Source organism: Mandrillus leucophaeus, unplaced genomic scaffold, assembly GCF_000951045.1.
Source record: "Mandrillus leucophaeus isolate KB7577 unplaced genomic scaffold, Mleu.le_1.0 Scaffold715, whole genome shotgun sequence".
Taxonomy (NCBI): Eukaryota; Metazoa; Chordata; class Mammalia; order Primates; family Cercopithecidae; genus Mandrillus; species Mandrillus leucophaeus.
Window position 1 is genome coordinate 329956 of NW_012107753.1, and position 17711 is coordinate 347666.

Genomic DNA, 17711 nt, shown 5'->3' on the forward strand with positions numbered 1-17711 from the left:
TTACATCACACTCTATTATTATCTTAAAATATCCTCACACAACATTAAGTCTCATATTGGAACTAAAGCTATACCAAATACTTTATAAAACACGTCACAGAGTTGAATTCATAGCATAGCTCAGGGGAATAAACTGCACATTGCTAGTTAAGTAAATTCAAATCATCTATTTTTCTGAATTGAGTAAGGAACCCTCCCCTCGGTCTGAGAATCTAAGCAGATGAACTCCCTGAGGAGCGGAGCTCTGCTTGAAGTTGGTATGGTTTTGGCCTCATGACTAACCCGTATGTAGGAGTCAGGTCTAGTTTGGCTCTGGGGCATTTTTTCAGCTTGAGCTGCTGCAGAACAGCAGTGATGAAAATGAATATCTCATTGCGTGCAACATCTTCTCCCAGACACTTCCGGATGCCCATTCCAAATATCAAAACTTTCTCCACGAGGCTTTTATTCAGTTCTCTGTTTTCGTTTAGAAATCTGTCAGGTCTAAATAAGCTAGGATTATCCCAAATAGTTCTGCATAAAATAGAGAAAAACAACATGTAAAAAGAAATTATTTTCTCATTTTTGCTATTGTTGGCAACTTTTCCACAATAATTTTGTTTTGCATGAACTACTTTAAGTTCAGAATATTCCTTATAAATTATATATAGAGAAAGGAAGTATACATAAATGAAGTTTATATACACCTATATGTATAAGTACTTATGGAGACATATGATTATATATAATTATGAATATATCACTTTTTCCTTTAATATTTGACAAATCTAGTTATGATAAAGATTTAGTACAATTACACCTAATTTTCACTGAAATGACTACCAATTCATTAGTGAATAAAATACTTGAAAATCTATTTCATCAATTTTTCTGAATTAAATAAGAAACCTTCCACTCAGTCTGAGAATCTAAGCAGGTGAACTACCTGAGGAGTGAAGCTCTGCTTGGAGTTGGGATGGTTTTGGCTTCATGGCTAACCCATACACAGGAGCCAGTTCTAGCTCGGCTCTCCTGCAAGCTAACTTCAAGGTATGGGTTAGCCATGAATTTAATTATTTTAAATGAAGAATTCCATAAAATTCTCATAAGAATATTCCAAAATGGTGACATAAATAAAAAGTAATACATATTCAATGTATTTTGCTTTACGCAGAATGAATAAGAATGATGAGACTGGGCCACATCTCTCACTCTGGTAAAAAACAAGTTTAGGAAATGGCCTTTGTACAACAATACAGAGAGGATCTGGGTCTCCAGAAAGCAGCTCTAATTGAGGGAGTGCCCACAGTTCCCAAATCACTGTGTACCTGATTCTTTCTTTCTCTATCTTTTGTTACACGCACCATATTTGGCTTATCTATGACAACCAATGCTAGCATGTTTTCTGTAGGCCTAAACCATATATCAGGGACCCACCTGGCTTTACAAAGAACTGGCCCTCTGTGTGTGTAGATGTCATCATCTCTCTAGAAGGAAAAACTGGTTTCTGTCTGTACCAGAGGCCACAGACCTAGAGGATTAGTTCTCTCCACAGTCCTCCAACACATTTTGGTTTTCTCTCATAATCTTTTAAAAATAATTCATTGTTGCTAACATTTAAAAATCAAATTTCTCATGAAAATATGCATTTCCAAGTTCTTTTTTATAATCGTAAAAGTTGACAACATTGGGACAATGTCCTGCTTACCAACAGTTTACTGAGCTGAGTTAGATGTGGCAGATGACCTCCCCTCTTCACAATGCTTCACCAAGTGCAATTCACTTATTTTTGGTATTTTTCATTGCTCAATAGGTGCTTGAGTTTGTGACCTATGCTTTAGATTAATTAAATATGAAGAACTTTCCCATAATATCAAGTCTTAAATTACATACTCATTCAGCTTAAACAAGTGCCTCCATACAAATGGTATTTCTTTAGTAGCACCCATGTTAACTCAGTTTGTTTGCACATTACTCAATACTCTTTATAATCACCAGTTCTTAGGATATTATTAATAGAATACTTAGGATTATACTAAGAAAGAATAAATGTTATTAAATATACATTTGCAGTATTTCTTCTTATAATGGTTTTAAAATGCCTAGGTGTGGAGAATGGAAGTGTCAATCTCTGTGACAGTAAGTGTTGCAGTGGGACAGCATATGCATTGTCTTCTACCACCTTTCTGTTCACAGAGATTGTGAAGCTGCCATTAGGTACACAGGATAATCACTTCCCTCTCTAACAGCTTGCAGCCTGAAACATCAGTCAGATGAGATCTTGGGTGAAGAGAAAAGACTGTGTAACCTATTTACTGTCTGCTGAGTGCATAAGAATGCAGTCTCTGCCAGTTACTGGAGACATCAAGCCCTGACCATGACAGGAAGCGCTTGGTTTCCATTATATAAAATTTACACATTTGGATTTGAGTCCTACCTCTGCCACCTTCTGAACATGCGACCTTTGGCAACGTGTTTAACCTGGCTGAGGGTTTGTTTATCTGTAAAATGGAGATTGTGATAGCACCAATGCATCGTGATCAATTATCAATAATAATTGAGGCTCAGGAAAGATACTGCAAGGTTTTGTGCCTTGCCCACAGTAGGAGTCTATAAATATTAGGTGTAATCATCATTCTCACCACCACCACCACCATCACCACTGTGATTATCCTCACTTTCACTGCATTAGATACTCTCATCTCAGCCCTCTCTTTCACAGCTGAAATGGATGAATTTCTAACTTTATTTTATTCAACAAATATTTATTGTGTGCCAACTATGTGTCAGGCAGTGATCCAGGTGCTGGGGTAGAGGAACAAGTAAACAAACAAAGAAAAAAAAAATCCCTGCTTGGTGGCTTACATTGCAGTGGGGGATTTCAGACTCCATTTCAATGTACTAGCCATGACTATGCAAAGTCCTCGGCCCAAATCTCTCCTAATGAGCTCATTTTTGAAATTGGAATTGCCCTATATTGAATTTTTCCTCAATTTGTGTCAATATATCACCATTTGCATTATAGATGAGGAGAGAAACTGAGGAGAGAAACTTTCCAATATCTTTCAAGGGAAACAGGAGTGAAGGTTGGCTAAGAAGATTGTAAATCTTTTCCCCATTAATAAACAGTAAACAACCAAGCAAGCAAGCAGATTTATCCAAAGATTAATTCTGGTGACTTACTCATCGTGGTTTACTTGATACATGTTAATAAAGGTGCACGTTTTCCGGGGAATGAAATAGCCATTCAGAGTGGTGTCCGCTGTAGTACTAAGAAAGCAAAAAACAGCATTACAGCATATCCTGTCAGTTCAAATTACCCATCTCTAAACTGCCACCTGCAACTCACAGACTATTTTTATTTATGTCTTTTTTTACTATAGTAATACATCTTTATACATCTTCATTCTTTCATTAATTAAAACAATTTCCACTTCTTGTCAAATTAGTAATTTATTTTTCTTGCATGTGTTAAGCACATTGTGCACTTAATATATTCAAAGCACTTCTATGAGCTACACATTTCCATAGAAAATTATCTCAATATTTCTGTGACAGAGCTGACCATAAGCAGGCAGATCAAATTACATCAGGAAACGATTAAGAGAATTATTCAGTACTTCTGTGTGCTCACTGTGTTTGTGTCTATTATTAATAAATTAGAAAGACAATGTCACACCTTTGAGTACTGGGTAGAAGGAACAATGGAATTGAAGCAAGGAAATCTGAACTTTGGATGCTGCCCTTAGTGGGATATTGGGCAAATTATCTATTCTGTGACTCCATTTCCTAGCTATGAAACGAAGGTGTTGGTTGTGTTGGATGGTCTCTAAGTTGCCTGTAAAGAAAATACTCTATTTTTCTAGTCTGATACTCAAACTCCTTCCTGAAACCTGTTTGCCTTTCCCCTTTATGCCTCTATAATTATTCATGGATTGGACTCAATCATTTTATGTTTCCCTGTGGCACTCCCTACCTCGCTAATCTTCTCTCACACTTACTTCCCCAAGAGAAACAGAAACATTTCAATTTGATGAGTTTGAGAGAAGGCATTGTCTCGCTACTTCTGGGTTCTCTCTTCAGATTAGCCAATTTGTAATGGAGATACATCTTATCTACAATCGGAAAGAGGCTGAGCTTAGAGGGTCAGATTTTGTCCTTCCACAGGAGACCTGAAAGTGTTCAACCTAGCCGGAGACTGAGTAGAGAAGTATGTCAGTTTCGAGGTCTACTTGAACTAGTTCTAAGCCACATTGTGAAAACTAGCTCTGATTATTTAAAAAGCTAATAATGTAATTTCTATTTTACCTGTGTCTATTTTGTGGCTGGTACTGAGCTTTGGCAAATAATATGAATGTTATTTATTGAGTTGCTCAAAACCCAACAAGGGGGAAGACCAAACAAGCAATAGACTCGCTTTTTGGAAGGGTTACCTTTTCTCATGCATAGCCACTTGCCTATCTCAACACATCCCAGTCCACACTCCCTCTGTGGATTTAGCTGCTCAGATTCTACTCATAGAAGTTATATGCTTCTATTTTATGGAAACCTGGTATGTAAAATTTTATTTCATTGGTATTAAAATATAAGAGTGAATTATAAAGTTTCTCTTTCTCCTTTTATGTCCCTTAAATTTCATGTGCATATGTGGTTTTCCACACAACTTTTAAGAAATGCACATGCAATAAATATTTATTAGGGTATGGTTTGGTCTTTCCTGTGTGTTTTTGTATGTGTGTATATATGTTATATGTAATAGCAAACTTTTGCTGCTTTTACTTAAGTTTATTTCATTTTGTTTGTTTAGATTTATTTTATCATATTTTGTGCCTTTTCATTTTAAATGAAAAACAATAAACGTCCAAGTGTAATAGAATAGATCAGTCCTGAACAATATAAGTAAGATAGCTCTTTCATGTGCACAAAATTCCTGGTTCATATCACTCTGCTTTCATTAGCCAAGGCAGTAGTTCTTTTAATATCACATTTTAATGTATTTCCTTACTTTTAATAATACAATGAATATCTATGTCCTAATACATATTTCTCCTTATCACTTAGACCCTCAGATGAGTTTACAGGGCCCTAATTAGATGACCACTTTCATTCCAAATGATGCCTATAAACTTGGCAGAGCCTCTCTGTTCCTGGGCACTTAGCGGAAGTGTAGATAATACTCTTATGAAGCACCAAAGTCACCTAATAAAAGTTATTGGAACAGAAGAGTTGCTTTTAAATAGGTAGGGATTTTTAATTTCTTTAAAAACTTATGTTAAAATGAAATTTGCTTTAACTGAGAGAGGATCTGACATAGCAGCTAGAAAACAAAATGGATCACTTGAAAAAATAGCAAATAGCCACTGTGTGTGAATAAAGAGAGCAAACAAGGGGCAAAATACAGGGAACTGTCACTTGCTGTCTGGCCTTGACTCTGCTCAGCTGGCGATCTTGCCCTTTGGGACACTTAGCTAAGGACACTGCATGCTGTCACACCAATTACTAAACGATTACATCAGTTTCCTGGGAAGAGAGATATTCCCACTCCTTCACTATTTAAAGGGAGAGGGAAGAACAAACACTGAGAATTCCAGGTGCTGTTGTTTTGTTTTTTTAAAATAATTTTTAATTGTGTGGAATAAAAACAGAACAAACTACTGGAACTTTGGTTCCCCACAGATGTATTTAATGAAGCTATCTACCTAATCTATGCTGGCATGCATTTGTGTGCTGGAGATTCTGGAATAAGATTCAGTAAAGTTTCAAGTATCTGCAAATGAATACTCTGTTTAATCTCATTGTGACAGCATTAGCTTCCTTAGTTTACTGTCCAGCAAAATTCTGGGCTACTAAAAACAAATCCATACCAGAAGGAAGCTAATTCTGCTCCTCAGATGAAATTAAGCAAGTTTGCATGACTTTTCGTAGCCAAATACATATTATGGTTGGATTATCTGTTGTTTGGACTTTCCATATCTTTCTGACACTGTGATTAGTGCACATAAAATAAAAGTTAATGACAAGATAGTTTAGTAATGAAAAATGTTCACAAAATATGCTTTTGCTGAACACAAAAATTTTATTATAGTGTTTAAAAATAAACTAAGATTTAAAGTAATATTAAAACAATAATACAATGTACATTTTAAAGTACTTAAAGTATTCCAATGTGTAAGATTCTTCAATGCCTCCACCCCACCACTAGTGGCTGTTTTAAAGGAGAATTATATGCTTACCAATGTGGAATAGTAAATGGAAGAAAAGAGGCATGTCTGAATACTTCACTTATGAAAGCTTCTGTGTATGGCAAAATTTTCCTGTCTTCAAATCTGGGTGGTTTCAGCCCAATGTTTCCATCTTTAAAGAAAATTATTTTTGATTTAATAAGAAAAATGATAATTGTAAGAATTATATTTTTCATTTGAAAGCACATTACCAATTTCTTCTTGAATTTTGGCTTGAATTTCTGGATAGTGTATCAAATAAAGAAAGCTCCAATATAGACATGTTGATACTGTTTCAAACCCTAAAAAAGAACCGAGACCAAGTGTCATGGAAAAAAGCATAGTTAAATCAGTTTGCTCACTTTATTTCCTATTTGACTGCTAAGAATTAGCAGAAAGAAATCTAAAGAAATTAGATTAAGAATGTAGAAGTCAGATAAAGAATAAGAATTAACAGAAAGAAATCTAGCCAAAAAACAATAGAATCACTATAAAATTATTATTAAGTTTAATTTCAAACTGTAGTGGTAACTTCTCACCCATTAGGATAGTGCAAAATGGTGTGGCTACTATAGACAACAGTATGGAAGTTTAAGTTTAAAAAATTAAAAATAGTATTTATATATTATCTAGCAATCCTACTTCTGGGTTATATTACAAAAAAAATTTAAAGCAAGATCTGTAAGCTACATTTGCACATTCATGGTCACTGCAGCATTATACACAATAGCTAAGAGGTAGAGGCAACCCAAATGTCCATTGATGGATGAATAGATAAAGAAACTGTGATGTATATATTTTGGAATATTATGGAGTCTTAAGAAAGTAGATTCTGTAACATGCCACCACATGAATAAACCTTGAGGACATTAGGCTCAGTGAAATAAGGTAATCAGAAAAGGACAAATACTATATGACTTCACTCACAAGAGATTTCTAAAGTAGTCAAAATCATAGAAACAAAGCATAAAGGAAATTGTCAAGGGCAAGAAAGGATAGGGGAAATTAGTGTTTAATGGGCATAGGATTTCAGTTTTGCAAGATGAAGAAGTTCTAGAGATCGGTTGCACAACCATGTGAATATGCTGAATAGTAGTAAACTATATCACTTAAAAATGTTGTATATTTGTGAACATGACTAAAAATAAATTAAAATTTTAAAAATATGTATGTACTATTTACAAGACTAGTGAAAACATAGGAAGCATTGTATTACATAATAAACACCATTGATGTAGATAATAATAATGGGTATTAATTGTAATAAAAATAAGAAGTTATTGAGTACTTACTCTGATCCAAGAGTGCGTGCTCTCTCTCTCTCTCTGTGTGCGTATGTGTGTGTATACATACACTATATAACATAATATATGATACATTGACACATATATATAACATATTTTATAAATTATAATATAGATACGCAATGTATAACTAACTACGTTAATTTTACTGAGCCTCAAAGACATTATGGGTTTTGCTCAAGGTGAATGAACTCATAAAAGGCAGAGCCAATACTTAAACTTGGACATCATATGAGCACATAATGAAAGGTTGACCAGATTCAATTTATTTGAATAAGTTTTAGTGTATATTTTATAGTTTCGATTTCACTCTTTAAACAAAGCATTTTTCTTTTTGAGATTATCCATACCTCAGTTAAATGGTTTCATTACTGAAAATAAAAGCAAAGAACCCTGTATGCCAAACTTCATCTTTTTTCAAGGGCTACTTTATGATTACTACATCGAAGAATGTACTCAATCAATTCTTGAAACCTAAAACTCAGAAATGGCACATTAAAAAGCTCTTCTAGACTGTTTTAATTGTAAATTTGCCTCTATGATGACCTAATTCTAAAAGTAATGTTATTCGTGTTTTCTACTCAAATCTTATAAAACCAGTAGCAAAAGATGAGCTTTTAAATCAATATATTTAATTTCTGGATTTTCCTGATGATGATGACAACACAGGTAATGGTGAATATGTTTACCAAACATTGACCACTTAAGTGCATTGTCATCTGAGATGAGGGCCACAATTAGCGTCACATTAAAAATGAGAAACTTGCATCATAGAAATGGTAAAATATTTTACATGGGTCACACGAGAGACAAAGGTAGTTGTTTTATAAATAACTTGCAACACAATGTGCACAATAAGTATACCCAGATATAGCTGCAGAACAGAGTTAGTTCCTTTCCAAACTTCACTTCTTAAGCTTGTTTTCACATCTGTTGAACACGGCAGTCTCTCATAGTGAGCCAGTGGCTTCTTCAGTTCTTAACTCAGAGAATTTCTAATATGACTTCATACTGTAATAATTTAATGTAAAAGTAAACTGTTCAAATAAAGTTACTGACCATGATGTCTACAGCAGAGTACAGTGTAGTGTGAAAATTTGGACTTCTATGTGGAATATATCAACCCTATTCTCTAGCATAAAGAACTTTATTCTCTAAAATAAACAACATGCCATGAATAGTACATGCAAAACACTGCTCTCACTCACGGTAGAGCCATGGACCTTGTATCCAAGATCTTTAACTATCTGTATGAATATCAGGATCTATATTTTGATTATCATAAATTTTGCTTTTTATATCAAGGCTTAAGCAACCAGCAGTTAAGTTATCTACCTTGGTAGATTATTGAAACATTGAGGGTAAAATCAATGATTTTTGGGAAAACCTTACTATACCCAGAGAAGAAACTAAATTATTTCTACAATCAATTTCAAAAGTTAAATATGGAAATATAAATCTTAATAATATAGTAGATATGATGGAACAGAGTGCTTGCAAATTTTATCCACTAAAATACATGGTTTACAGCTCACTGATTTATTCTAATAAAATATTTTATTACATCTCACTAGTGAGGTAGCAGGTACCTGTGGAAGCTTATGGTTTTATTAATTTTCATTATTTCTCTATTTACATTAAAATATACACTCCATGAGATACGTTTATTTAGCAAATAAATGTTTTATGTAGTAATCCATTCTACTGAATACTGTTTTGTACACATTTTACCCAAACTATTTTTTAACTGTGTTGTACATGTCAGATGGTTTTATTCTCCATCCTAGACATTTTTGTCATCTGCCATAATTTTATATTTACTGATTACTTGATAATCTTGAAAGTATTACATATTTCTGAAATATATTCAGATATTATCTCACTGAATCAAGATCAAAATAAATTATAATTAAACAGGAGGAATAAGTTCAAGAGATCTATTGCAGTCTGATGACTATAGTTAATGATTATATATTGTGTTCTTAAAAAATGCTGAGACTGGATTTTAAGTGTTCTCACCACAAAAATGAAGACTACGTGAGGTAATGCATATTTTAGTTAGCTAGATTTAGCCATTTCACAATGTATACATACTTTAAAACATCATGTTGCATATTATAAATACATACAATTTTATGTGCCAATTTAAAAATAAACAAATAAGAAAATAAAACTCACTTGATGTGTTTATCACACCCACACACACCCAGTCTTTAGTACTCACTAATGTTCAGGCATTTTAAAATGTTCTGACAAATACTCATATTTGTACATAGCATTATTTAGATTGTCAGAAGAAAATACAAAGTACAGCCTGGTCACATTTTTATGATGAATAATCAGATGAAATAATCCATCAAATTGAAGTCATGATTAAAATAATAAATACACACATACACACATATAGGGGGCTCGTGCATTTGCATGAGAAAAAATAATACAAATCAAAACAAATGCCTCTATTTGCAGAGAGAATTCATGATCACAAATGCATAGATCCTAGAAACAAGTGAACCCAATTACCAATAAATATAGTATAAAGAAGAAAAATACATTTGAAGAGTATTCCACATAAAATGAAACTGCTAAAACATTTATAATATTTTGTATTTTCTTATACTGAGAATTGGCTTCCTGCAGTTTAGCATCTTAGAGGAACTCTAATAAATGTGATAGATAAAAATGACTTTTAAAGAAAACTATAAAATTTAAGAATGAGAGTAATATGGTAGCAGTACAAATTGGTACAGTCTTTGTGAAATGAATTTAGCAGTGTGTATCAAAACTCAATCATTCTTTCATTAGTTGACCCAGAAATTCTGCTTCTTAGCATAAGGTGGTATTTCAAAAGGAGGCAAAACTCATGTACAAGAGTGGTCATCTTAGCTTTAGCCCAACATTCAATATCCGCATTTTCTGTGCAAGCCAGGAGGTGCAAACAGTTAGGGTATCCACATGAGATGGGTAAAATATGGGGGGTGCCAGACATCGAATATTACATGAACTTTAGAAGCAGCAAATTGGAAATACACCTGACAATCATGGTTGGATTGTAAGAGAGTACAGAGCTTCGTGAGAAAAGTTAGAAACAGATTTAGATGTACGTAGCAATTATATTTACAAAGTACATGATAATACAAAAAGCCTATTTTATGAGAATACACAAAATGAAAACAATAACACTTTAAATAGTTTCAGAATAAATGTCAATGGATTGGGTGAAGGGACTGGAAGTGAAAGTAATAAACAAGGACAGTCATTTCATGGACAATAATGTGAAGGTACCATTAATTGTGGGCAATGATTAACTCATCTGCCATAATTTTATATTTACTGATTACTTGATAATCTTGGAAGTATTACATATTTCTGAAATATATTCAGATATTATCTCACTGAATCAAGATCAAAATAATTATAATTAAACAGGAGGAATAAGTTCAAGAGATCTATTGCAGTCTGATGACTATAGTTAATGATTGTATATTGTGTTCTTAAAAAATGCTGAGACTGGATTTTAAGTGTTCTCACCACAAAAATGAAGACTACGTGAGGTAATGCATATTTTAGTTAGCTAGATTTAGCCATTTCACAATGTATACATACTCCTGAGATCTCTACTCCTGAGATCAAAATAAAGTTTTCTGAATGACATAAGAAGGTAGAATAACAAATTTATACGATGTGAGATCAACTAGATAAAATGGCCGATATAGGAAGAGCAAAGTCCTCTAAACTGTAAACAATAGATAACAACAAATTGCAGCTAATTTGTACTGGTCTTACATGTTGCTAAATTCTGTCACATACCAGCTCCAAAGAGGTCGTTCACAGTGCTTATGATTTCACTGTCATTCAAGGTGTCTGTTTTGGTAGCAGCATATTTGCTGTGGCATACATTAATCAGAGCATCAGTAATGTCTCGGATATGATCCTGAGGAGACAAATCTTAGCATGACTACTCACCCCTGTCTATGTTGTATATCAATTTAAATCCCACGCAGAAAGAGCCATATCACCATATAAGTTGAAGGGAACCCATTGAGTCTTGGAATATAAGGAATGTAAATAGATCATCTTAAACCTTGCAACCATTTTTGCTTAAAATTGGCAATGCTTAATCTTGATAGCGTGGAATAGAAAACCAAGTTACCAAATTCAATTTTCTCCTCAGAACTTCTTTCAATAAATAAAAAAGAGTTCCTGTCTCTATAAGCACAACTTGAAAATATCAGCATTCTCCCTATAACTTATTACAGAGAAATTGCTTGGCAATGAATAGAAAGTTTATTTATTTATTTATTTTATTTTTATTTTTGAGACACAGTCTCATTCTGCTGCCCAGGCTGGAGTGCAGTGGTGCCATCTCCACTCACTGCAACCTCCATCTCCTGGGTTCAAGTGATCCTCCTGCTTCAGCTTCCCGAGTAGCTGGGATTATAGGCACGCACCACTACACATGGCTAATTTTTGTATTTTTAATAGAGATGGGGTTTCACCATGTTGCCCAGGCTGGTCTCAAACTCCTCTGCCCACTTCGACCTCCCAAAGTGCTGGGATTACAGGTATCAGCCACCGTACCTTGCCAATAAAAGGTTTTTAAATCTATTGGAAGGATTTTGTGTTCACTTCAGGCACCATGGAGAAAGAGATAGGGCTGGGGTATTTGAGAGAATGGGAATAAAAGTTTATACACCTTACAAATGCTGATACTTACTATACCTGATCTAGAATTCCCTTCTGGTACCTTGAAACAGATTGTCTTCTGCCTCTTCTTTTTCACTGGAAGGAACTTAACTACTTACACCTCTTCATTTGCTTAATGATCCCACCTCTTCATGTTTTATTTTTTTGTTGATGACTTCATCTCAGCAAATTGCCCTTGTGAACTAGGATTCTTCCTAGTACATACATATTTCAAGATGGAAATCTATTCTTCTGCCGACCATCAAAGTGGGCCCCAAATAATTTAATAGCCTCAAAAGAAAGGTCCACTCTGCCACCTGCAGAAACTTAATACATGTGTGGTCATCTTGAAATTCATGTCTGTATAGCAAAGAAACTCAAGAAGAAAATGAAGGTAATTTGAAAGCTTCCTACAGAATATCTTTTATATTATTCAAAAATACTATCTGATAAAAAATATGCTAATATTTGTGATACCTATAAATCTGAGATCATGGTGACAGATATGAAATTGGAGAGATGAAATTATTGCTTTGTTTCTTCAAGGAACTCACTTATTCTTCATCATTTATCAGGCAATCACTTAGTTTTATCAAAATATTCAATATCTGCACTTTCTATGCAAGCCAGGAGTTGTAAACAATCAGGGTATCCACATGAGATGGGTGAAATATATGGGGCTGGGGGGTCACGTCGTGAAATATTAAACAACCTTTACAAGCAGCAAGTTGGAAATACATCAGAGAACCACAGTTGGATTTTAAAAGTATAAGCCTTCATGAAAAAAAGTTAGAAACAGATTTAGATTAAATAACAATTATATTGATGTTCATAATACAAGCATATACCTTACCCACACACTGAGAAAATTTATGTTTCTGAGGAAATTTTTTAAGGATTAAAGAATTCAGAACTTTTCTTAGGGTTTTATGAGAACTGAGTAATGCTGTCATGTAATCTCACTGTCTGGACCTCAAATTTACTAATAGCTTGGGTACAGGTCATTGTGGCAAAACGTAGTGAAAAGAACCAATAATATTCAAAGCATTTCACCATTATCTTTTGTTTCTCACCAAAGCCCTTGTCCCGGTATAAGATTAAATCCTTACCTTATCATATGTAGCAAGATGATCTTGTACGTGTAGTGCAATAAACCCATTCAGGGCCCGATAAAACTCCTGAGGAGCGTTTATAATCTGCAGTGGAAGGTAGCGGAGACATGGTATGAAATCGGCAGGGTTAGCGGCACTGGAGGCCTTGAGTAAGTCGTCATTTGTTTTAACTATCTTAAGAAATTCCTCATCACTGTGATCATATCTCTTGCCAAAGCAAAGGGCACAGACAACGTTGGCCACCGCACAGGTGATCGCGTTTCTGGGGTCAAAGCCGCCATTCTTGGAAGACAACTCTACAAAGACTGTCACCAGCTCAGAAACTTCCTCAGTGACATGCTCCTCCAGTAAGCAAGAGCAAGTGGAGGATTTTGCTTCTGCGTTAGAAAGAGTTCGTAAGGCCTTAGAGGCAATTTTTTTATGCAGTTTCCAACTCTCTCCATAATTCACTGAAAATGAAAGACTCTTTCCTTCTGCCAGGAAAGAGAATGTGTGCATGTTAGGTCTGCCTGCAAAATGCTCCCCATCCTTAAGTAGTACTTGTTTCACCATTTCCATTCCATTTACCACCAAGACAGGCACCGTGCCAAGTTTGAGGAGAAAGACATCTCCATATTTCTTCCTCATCTCCATTAACGTAAGGTAAGGATGATCTCCAAGCTGGAGAAGATTCCCTATGATGGGGAAGGACCAAGGGCCAGGAGGAGACAGCTGCTTTCTGCCCTTGCTCCTGAGAGCTCTCACAAAAACAAAAACCATCACCAAAATGATGAGAGAAGTGGTCACCTCTCCAGGAGTGACTGCTAGGTTGAGAATCATTTCCAGGAATATATCACCTAAAACAGAAAAATGTCTATTTTATTTTTGTAGTGTTAGACATAGACTAAGTAGCCTCTCTTCCTTTAAACATTTAGGGGGAGAGTACAGACTTTTTGAGATTAGTTGAAAGCCCTTTTTACCTGATGCACTGAGAGGGCAAAATCAAATTCTTGCAAAATGAATGGCACTTTTATCCTAATTTGATTCTTTTCACAGTTCTAACCACCAGACTGAAATCCTACGAGGTGAGTCACTGACCATAGACAGAAGACGACGAAAGTCAATGGAGAAAGCAGTCTGGTGACTTGGAAAAGGAATGAGGCTCCAGCAGCTGACTTTACACTCATTCATACGACCTCAGCGCCTCCACTTAACCTCAGTGAATCCCAGTTTTCTCCTCTAACTATCTTACCTCACAGATTTAGTCACATTCTTTCAGTAAAAGAATGTCACATTCTTTCAGTAACCACACCCCCTAATATCAAGCACTAAGAATACAAAACAAAAATTCACAGACTAATGAGGAAACTAGGTAAATAAAAATAAGATTAGAAAGTGGAAAGTGTTATAAGAGAACTGCGTGCAGAGTAGTTTGTCATTGTTTGTGGATCAAATCAGATTATTATTTTTTAAAAAGTACTTGGGGCCAGGTGCAGTGGCTCACACCTGTAATCCCAGAACTTTGGAAGGCCAAAGCGGGTGGATTACTTGAGGTCAGCAGTTCAAGACCAGCCTGGCCAACATGGTGAAACCTAGTTTCTCCTAAAAATATAAAAAGTAGCCGGGCATGGTGGTGCATGCCTGTAATCCCAGCTACTCAGGAGGCCAAGGCAGGAGAATGACTTGAACCCGGGAGGTGGAGCTTGCTGTGAGCAGATATCACACCATTGCACTCCAGCCTGGGTGACAGAGCGAAACTCTGCCTCGAGAGAGAGAAAAAAAAGTACTCAGTGAATTACAAGCCATTTAATGGATATCTAATTGGTTATTTGCCTCCTCCCTCTGTTCTTGGACTTCCCAGGCTGTTTATTAGGGTGACTTCCTCAATTCTTTCTGCTCTATGACCATGGGTGGTTAATCCAAGAATGGGCCACTAGCCCAGGATAAATCTTCCTTAGGAATAGGGAAGGGGACTGTGAAAGATCATCCTTTCTCTGGGCAGCTAGATCTATAAAATCTAAGTTCCGAAGATATGATTTGTTGGTCTTTCATTCATCAAGTGGACCTAAGAAAGCACGTTAGAAAGATGAATGAAGTAGAAAGGAAAGAAAAGATAAAGAGAGGCCTCACGATCTTACATTCACCACTTCTACCTTCAGGAGACCTAGGTACACTCTTGTCTCTAGGTTGAATTATTTCCCACTTAAACTAACTAGAACTGGTTTCCGTTACTTGTGACCAAGAGGATCCTAACCAAAATAATAATAATAATAATAATAATAATAATAATGCTTTATACACATGCAGAATATTTTTATTAACTATTGTATTTTATGGTAACTGTAGACAGACGAAGAGGAAAGTCGATAGAGAAAGCAGCCTAGTGACTTAGAAAGGAAAATTTAGTATTTCCTCTCTCTTACAAGAAAACACAACTAAACTGTTCACACTTCTCAAATTACAGAGACAAATAGCATTGATGGATGTACTCATTGGCTAGTGTAAATGTCCAGCTCTCTTTGATTTTTGAGAAGACCAACACTTCGTTTCTTCTCAGTTTTAAAAATAATAAATTTTAATAAACTGAAAGATTATTGTGCAAATAGCAATGAATTTGTCTTCCAGTTCAGATGAAAGTGACAGGGTGGTAAAAACCATTCCAATCTGTTCTCCTAGAAAAAGAACCAAGGGTCAAAGGCAGATTTATCTTAAAGCCCTTACTCAGCATAAATAACTCCCACTGTTAACATTCAAGAAAACACATTGTCATTCATGTGTCACCTTTCTTTTTTCTTTTTTTTTTTTTTTTGGAGATAGAGTTTCGCTCTTGTCACCCAGGCTGGAGTACAATGGCACAATCTCAGCTTACTGCAAGCTCCGCTCACTGCAACCTCCATCTGCCAGGTTCAAGCGATTCTCCTGCTTCAGCCTCCTGAGTAGCTAGGATTACAGGTGTACACCACCATGTCTGGCTAATTTACGTATTATTAGTAGAGATGGGGTTTCACCATGTTGGCCAGGCTGGTCTTGAACTCCTGACCTCAGGTGATCCACCCGTCTTTGCCTCCCAAAGTGCTGGGATTACAGGCATGAGCCACTGTGCCGGGCCTTATTTCATCTTTCTAAACTTCATGGATAAAATGTGGCTAAGTACACCAATTTGCTTGGCATTATTTTTTAAGGGATAAATTTTGGAGTTAAAATTGAGAGATAAATATTTTTATGGTAAACAAAAAACCCTGAATATGCATTTAAACTTAGAAAAAATATGCTGAGTACCTAATCAATGTAACATCCACAATTTGAAAAACTACTATTAATTGCAGTCTTACCAAGTGGCAGATATAGCAGTAAACAAAGCCTGCACTGTCTTTCAAAACTCACATCCCTGGGAGGTAATAAGTCATCCTGCTATGGGGAGACTTGGAGAGATAAAGTCATTTTTTCCCAGTTATTTCCAACCTTGAGCTTAACAACAAATCACCAATTATTTACATCTAGTGCTTTCCCAGGAGAAAATTCAATTTCTCTTGAGCATACACAAAAAACTGCACTTTCTACACCAACAAAAACCAGTTTCATTTCCAAAGCTGAGTAGTGAATAGGTGGGAGGCATGTATGGCTGGAAAAACACTGCACTCAGAAAGATGACTGTGTTTCCAGCCTGTCTCTTCCTCTATTTAGCTCTGGAATTTCTGTTAAATTACAATCTCTCTTAGCCTCAGTTTCCTCATCTGTAAAATGGTCATGTCAGAGCAGAAGAGTAGAAGAGGTCTAAGGCTAGCTCCAACCTTCAATAATGAAAGCTAAAAGGAGAAAAAAGGCAGAAGCAAGTGTGATGTACATTGTCAACTGCTCAACAATACTATTTTTCCAGAGTCTCTGGAACAGTTAGCAGTTCATCAACAAATGTAAGTAACTGTGTGATTACCCTGGATTTTTTTTTTCTTTCTTCTCAGCCTGGGCCCTTCTCGTTTCTTTTACTAAATTCTGTTTGACAATCTACCAGGCTCAGATGCTTTGCCAACTTTCTCAGCAACATTCTTGGAAAGCACTGAAGCACATTCTGTTCCTGGTGTTTTGAGGATAAATTCAGGCAGAGGACAGGGGATGTGAGGCTCCCTAAGGGTGCACTGCTACACCACTGAGAATTCAAAGTGAATTTTCAGCAATTTTTTTTTAAAGCCTGATGAGAAAGACATACAAAGGTTGAAGGTCTCCATAGTGATTCTGAAGTCTATACATACACATTAGATTTCCCTCAGGAGATGTTAAACATAGCAGTGTCCACATGGACCAATTGCATCAAAATCTCTAGGGATGGATGCATTTTTCAAAAGCTTTTCTTTTTTTTTTCTTTTTTTTCTTTTTTTTCTTTTTATTATTATTATACTTTAAGTTCTAGGGTACATGTGCATAACGTGCAGGTT

The 17711-nt window shown here is 35.5% G+C and overlaps 1 protein-coding gene across 1 annotated transcript; it reads right to left on the bottom strand.

Moving 5' to 3' along the window:
* Positions 1–212: 212 nt before the first annotated feature.
* LOC105528403 (cytochrome P450 1A4-like) lies at positions 213–14121 on the bottom strand. The gene is made up of 6 exons (XM_011965133.1): positions 13300–14121; positions 11315–11438; positions 6413–6502; positions 6213–6333; positions 3163–3249; positions 213–513 (listed from the first exon to the last, which is right to left on the bottom strand). Exons 1-6 carry the CDS (start codon positions 14119–14121, stop codon positions 213–215), a joined length of 1545 nt encoding a protein of 514 aa, XP_011820523.1.
* Between the last annotated feature and the right edge of the window lie 3590 nt (positions 14122–17711).

Coding starts and splice junctions, on each gene's coding strand:
- LOC105528403 (XM_011965133.1), bottom strand. CDS start 14,121: ATGATTCTCAACCTAGCAGTCACTCCTGGAGAGGTGACCACTTCTCTC. Junction 6,503..11,314: donor GAACGACCTCTTTGGAGCTG/GTATGTGACAGA, acceptor GTTCTTTTTTAG/GGTTTGAAACAGTATCAACA. Junction 3,250..6,212: donor CCATTTACTATTCCACATTG/GTAAGCATATAA, acceptor TTGCTTTCTTAG/TACTACAGCGGACACCACTC.